Below are 6,769 nucleotides of genomic sequence, written 5' to 3' on the forward strand. Positions count from 1 at the left end.
TGCCTATTCTCCTCTGACCTCTGGCATCAACAAGGCATTTCCGCCCACAGAACTGCCGCTCACTGGATTTTTTTTCTTTTTCGAACCATTCTCTGTAAACCCTAGAGATGGTTGTGCGTGAAAATCCCAGTAGATCAGCAGTTTCTGAAATACTCAGACCAGCCCTTCTGGCACCAACAACCATGCCACGTTCAAAGGCACTCAAATCACCTTTCTTCCCCATACTGATGCTCGGTTTGAACTGCAGGAGATTGTCTTGACCATGTCTACATGCCTAAATGCACTGAGTTGCCGCCATGTGATTGGCTGATTAGAAATTAAGTGTTAACAAGAAGTTGGACAGGTGTACCTAATAAAGTGGCCGGTGAGTGTACATACTACATACTGCATACACACATACAACATACTACATACATACTACATACATACATACAGCATTCTACATACATACTACATACAACATACTACATACATACTACATACAACATACATACTACATACATACATAATACATACAACATACATGCATACATACACCTTGCATACTACATACATACTACATACATACATACATACTACATACATACATACTACATAGATACTGCATGCATACTACATACATACTACATACATACAACATACGTGCAACATACTACATACATACAACATACGTGCAACATACTACATACATACTACATACATACATTCAGCATACTACATACATACAACATACTACATACATACTACAGACATACTACATACAGTACATTCATACATTGCATACAATGCATACATACAGACATACAGTACATATAACAGAGTACATACTCACCATCACTTGTCACTTTGTTCCCCGAAGCCAGTGTCATCTGTAAAAAATAACGTGGGGTTCCCCTATATTTTATAACCAGAAAGGGTACGCAGACAGCTGCAGGCTGATATTCATAGCCTAGAGAGGGGCCATGGATATTGCCCCCCCCGGCTACAAATACCGGTCAGCAGCCGCCCCAGAAATGGCGCATCTGTAAGATGAGCCAATTCCGGCACTTAACCCCTCTCTTCCCACTCCCGTGTAGCGGTGGGATATGGGGTAATAAAAGGTTAATGTCACTTTGCTATTGTTAGGTGACATTAAGCTGGGTTAATAATGGAAAGGCATCAATAAGACGCCTATCCATTATTAATCCAATACTAGGAAATGGTTAATAAAACACACACACATTAGGAAAAAAGTATTTTAATATTCTTCATTTAACCATACTTACCATACTTTAACGCCTGCAAAAAACGTAAAAAAATAAACTGTATACTACCTGTGTGCTGTAGTCCAATTAATAACGAGTGTCTCACGACGATCTCCCCTATAGAACAGTGACATCGGGTGATGTCACTGCTCTATAGGACCTCCAGTGACACACTGACTGGAGACAATGGCTCCTGCAGTACATCACTTAGAGGTTACTATAGTTCAGAGTCTCACTTTATGGCAATTGCTGAGTGGGAAAATTTCTCACACAGCAATGCCAAATTAGGAATACAGTGCGGAAGGATACCTTTCTCCCGTCATTGTATTCCTGGAGCCCCTAGAGAGCGGTCGCGTCAGCTGATGCTGCCATTCTCCACGGGAGTTCGTCGTGGGACACTCGTGGATTTCTGCGGATCAGGGAGTATATTGTTTGTTTGTTATTTTCATATTTTTTACAGATGACACTGGCTTCGGGGAACAAAGTGACAAGTGATGGTGAGTATGTACTCTGTTATATGTACTGTATGTCTATATGTATGTATTGTATGTAGTGTATGAATGTATTGTATGTAGTATGCATGTAGTATGCATGTAGTATGTTGTATGTATGTAGTATGCATGTAGTATGTTGTATGTATGTAGTATGTATGTATGTAGTATGCATGTAGTATGTATGTTATATGTATGTATGTTGTATGTATGTTGTATGTTGTATGTATGTTGTATGTATGTATGTAGTATGTAGTATATAGTATGTTGTATGTATGTTGTATGTATGTGGTATGTATGTAGTATGTATGTATGTAGTATGCATGTAGTATGTATGTTATATGTATGTATGTTGTATGTATGTTGTATGTTGTATGTATGTATGTTGTATGTAGTATATAGTATGTTGTATGTATGTTGTATGTATGTGGTATGTTGTATGTATGTTGTATGTATGTATGTAGTATGTTGTATGTATGTAGTATATAGTATGTTGTATGTATGTTGTATGTATGTATGCAGTATGTTGTATGTATGTTGTATGTATGTAGTAGGTAGTATGTATGTTTGTGTTTTTTTTTCATTCAACACATTAGTTGGATGATGGGACTGCTACTGTCCCATCATTGGCTAATGTGTCAATCACTGCCATTATAGCAGGCATAGCCCAATGGGACTTGTAGTCCCATAGGACGATTCCTGCACACAAACACAAAGACCCCCGGCAGGCCGCACAGACCCTCGAGAGGCCCGTACAGACCGCCAGCAGGCCGCACAGACCCCCGGCAGGCCGCGCAGACCCCCGAGAGGCCAGTACAGACCCCCAGCAGGCCGCACAGACCACTGGCAGGCCGCACAGACCCTCGAGAGGCCCGTACAGACCCCCAGCAGGCCACGCAGACCTCCGGCAGGCCACGCAGACCCCTGAGAGGCCCGTACAGACCCCCAGCAGGCCGCACAGACCACTGGCAGGCCGCACAGACCCCCGGCAGGCCGCACAGACCCCCGGCAGGCCGCACAGACCCCCGGCAGGCCGCACAGACCTCCAGCAGGCCGCACAGACCCCCGGAGGGCCGCACAGACTCCCGAGAGGCACGTCCAGACCCCTGGCAGTTCGCACAGACCTCTGAGAGGCCCGTACAGGCCCCCCATGGTCCCACACAGACATACAGTCTCCACCCACGCACCGCCCACACTCTTCCCCTCCTCCAGAACAGGATGTACAAGGACAGAAAGGGCTTATTTTCTTTCCGATATTTGTGTCCCATTGACTTGCATTGGTTTCCGGTATCGGTATCGGTATCGGTGATATCCGATATTTTTTGGATATCGGCTGATCCAATCCGATCCCGATATTTCCCAATATTGGAAGGTATCGCTCAACACTAGTGATACGCTGTTATGAGTTCCAGTGCATGCTGGGTTTTAGCATTGAATGACTTAGCTCTGCTTAATGTATAGCAGGCACTGCCTCCACAATACTACACAGAGAATGGAGCAGTGCTGTACAGCTCCATTCAGTGTTTACATCTGTCCACCACCGGACATGGTAACAACTCATGGGTGTCGGTGCTGGGTGACGGACCCCCACCAATCTGACATTGATTATCTTTCTAATTGATAGTTCTTCAATAGTATATGTGCAGACAACCCCTGTTTACATCTTCTGTTTGAGTAGCCCCCATTGCAGATTCCATTGTTTTTAAGGGGAAAAATGTGGCTACATGCAGTGCTATTTGTTTGTTAAAATGAAGAAAACCTATTTTAGCATACATAAGATTACCATAAGGGGTTTTGAAGTGTTATTAATTTAAAAAAAGGAGAAAAACATAACAATTAATCTAGCCCTATGATCTTATTCTTTTTTCAAGGTGAAGTTCTTAAAAGAAAGTGGGTTTGGTGGGGCCATGGTTTGGGCCCTTGATTTGGATGATTTCCGAGGAAGTTTTTGCAATGAAGGGAAATATCCACTGATCAATCACCTAAAGTCCCTGCTGGAAGGTAAGTGACCATTTTACAGAGAGGAGGCAGATATTAACATTAAGCAGTATCAAACCTACACAGCAAAAGATGGACCTGTACATTGTATTTTGAACGACATATGCTGACATCTTAAATGGGAATTAACACTTTACATTTTTAACCCTGGAATATTCCCATTCTCTATTTTCTGCATATTACCTGCACCTAACAATTACGGTAGTTATTTCCATTTTTAAATTTTTTAACAGAAATTCTTGAATAGAGATAACCTACGCTAATTTGCCGAACTTGGTGTGCTTCACCTGTACAAGCCACAAAGCCAAAAACCTCTTCTTAAAACTGCAGTAATTGTATACCTGTATTCAACTTTTTCACACTTAGGTCTCATTCAGACATCAATTATTTTCTTGTTTGAAAAAATTCGTGATCAAAGGAGGGGTGATTTTTTTTCCCACAATGCCTTGTGAAAAAGAAAAACTTGAAGCTAAAACAAGTTTATAGTGGAAAAAAAATCTATAATTCTTACATTCCACATTGTGATGATTCCTTTGAAGTGCATTTTAAAGTAAAAAAAAAAAAATTACTGAAGCCACAGTGAATACTTTTGAGGGGTGCAATTACTAAAAATGGGTTAATTTGTAGGGGAGGTGTTTTCTAATACCCTCAAAATTTCCTTGTAATCGTGGAAAATTGGGGCTAAAGTCTTTCAAGTTCCTAAAAAAATACAAATATGTTAAAGAAAACCTGTCATCAGTTTTTGAGTCTCTTATGACCTTTATTTGCTTTTATTCTGCATTCCACACACGTGTCTGTCGTCTCTTTGCTGCTCCTGTAAACCCCTCAAAATACTATTTTAATTGCTCCTGCGCTGTATGTAAATGAGGAAGGTCCTGTCCGATGTGTGTCCACCCTGCGGCGTCTGTGATTTGCACACAGGAGAGTGAAGCCAGCGCTGATTAGCTGCAAGACATGTGTGACATAACAATGATCCCCGGGAGAGCCACTGCTAGAATGGCACCTGCATGGGAAGAGAGTATAGGTGTTATTGTTTTACAAAGGGGCAGCATAGGGATTGAGAAGGGGTTGTCAGAGTAGTGAACAATATCTTGAAGGAATTTTCTGTTCAGCAAGTTTTGCTGTAGATAAGGAAACTTTTCATGGAATGTTTTCTCTATAACTTATTTAGGTACAACAGTGAACTGCCCTGGGGAGATATGTGGTGACATCATTACTCCGCCAACTCCAGGCACAACAACGACCACCACCACTGCAACAACCACAACAGCCACAACATCCAGTCCTGATGGAGGCAGCACACCAGCGCCTCCAGTCACTCCTCCACCTGATCCTCCTGTTGATGATGTTGACACAAACTTCTGTGTTGGTAGAGCTGATGGCCTTCATGTAAACCCACTAAACTCCAACAAATTTTACATGTGTGCAGGTGAAATAACGCATTCAATGAAATGTTCTGATGGCTTAGTATTTGACATGAGTTGCAAGTGTTGCAACTGGCCGTGAAGATCCATCTGTCTCCTTTAATCTGAGACCCTCAATGAATAATTTCTAATAAATGTTCCTGTCAGTCTGCTATTGTGTATTTGTTTTCTATTTTTCAGGTTAAATATATCTAGTTAAAACATTGCTGCACTTCCACACTCTTATAAAGTGTTCACCTTCAATATTAAACTCTCCTGTTATGAGTTCCTCTCGCAAATATGTCAGCGACAGATGGACCATAGAACATTGTAAGCCCAGACAGACTGTGCAACAGTATTGGCTATAGATATCATGTAAACAGAGTTATCAACCTACTATTCAAGTTTTTCTGGAAAACTGACCCAAAATTCACACACAATCTATATTGTTTATGGACTTTTGTCACCCCCTTTAAAAAGACCAGCTCCCTGATATAGACTTAAGATGCCTAGAATAAGACTCAATTGGTATAAAGGACAGGATAAGTGGTACTGCACAATACAGTGGGTAAGGAAAATATTCAGACCCCTGTAAATTTTTCACTCTGTTTCATTGTAGCCATTTGGTAAATTCAAAAAGTTCTTTTTTTTCTCATTAATGTACTCTCTGCACCTCATCTTGACTGAAAAAAAAATTGAAATGTAGAAATTTTTGCTAATTTATTAAAAAACAAAAACTGAAATATCACATGGTCATAAGTATTCAGACCCTTAGCTCAGTATTGAGTAGAAGCACCCTTTTGAGCTAGTACAGCCATGAGTCTTCTTGGGAATGATGCAACAAGTTTTTCACACCTGGATTTGGGGATCCTCTGCCATTCTTCCTTGCAGATCCTCTCCAGTTCTGTCAGGTTGGATGGTGAACATTGGTGGACAGCCATTTTCTTGTCTCTCCAGAGATGCTCAATTGGGTTTAGGTCAGAGCTCTGGCTGGGCCAGTCAAGAATGGTCACAGAGTTGTTCTGAAGTCACTCCTTTGTTATTTTAGCTGTGTGCTTAGGGTCATTGTCTTGTTGGAAGGTGAATCTTCGGCCAAGTCTGAGGTTCAGAGCACTCTGGAAGAGGTTTTCATCCAGGATATCTCTGCAATTTACCGCATTCATGTTTCCTTGAATGGCAAACAGTCATCTTGTCCCTGCAGCTGAAAAACACCCCCATAGTATGATGCTGCCACCACCATGTTTCACTGTTCGGATTGCATTGAGCAGGTGATGAGCAGTGCCTGGTTTTCTTTACACATACCGCTTACAATTATGACCAAAAAGGTCTATCTTAGTCTCATCAGACCAGTGAATTTTATTTCTTATATTCTGGGAGTCCTTCATGTGTTTTTTAGCAAACTCTATGCGGGCTTTCATATGTCTTGCACTGAGGAGAGGCTTCCATTGGGCCACTCTTCCATAAAGGCCCCAATGGTGGAGGGCTGCAGTGATAGTTGACTTTGTGGAACTTTCTCCCATCTCCCTACTGCATCTCTAGAGCTCAGCCACAGTGATCTTGTCCCACGATTGCTCAGTTTGGCTAGATGGCCATGTCTACGAAGACTTCTGGTGGTACCAAACGTCTTCCATTT

The 6,769-nt window shown here is 41.7% G+C and overlaps 1 protein-coding gene across 2 annotated transcripts in view; it reads left to right on the forward strand.

The window, feature by feature from the left end:
- Nucleotides 1-5,309, forward strand: part of LOC143815808 (acidic mammalian chitinase-like) — a 36,222-nt gene extending 30,913 nt beyond the window's left edge. For both annotated transcript variants that reach the window (XM_077295424.1, XM_077295422.1), the window contains 2 exons: nucleotides 3,607-3,736; nucleotides 4,905-5,309. In XM_077295424.1, coding sequence (XP_077151539.1) covers nucleotides 3,607-3,736; nucleotides 4,905-5,239 — 465 coding nt within the window. In that variant the 3' untranslated portion in view covers nucleotides 5,240-5,309. The remainder of the gene's footprint in view (nucleotides 1-3,606; nucleotides 3,737-4,904) is intronic.
- Nucleotides 5,310-6,769: the final 1,460 nt, after the last annotated feature.

Source organism: Ranitomeya variabilis, chromosome 3 (assembly GCF_051348905.1).
Source record: "Ranitomeya variabilis isolate aRanVar5 chromosome 3, aRanVar5.hap1, whole genome shotgun sequence".
NCBI classification, from domain to species: domain Eukaryota; kingdom Metazoa; phylum Chordata; class Amphibia; order Anura; family Dendrobatidae; genus Ranitomeya; species Ranitomeya variabilis.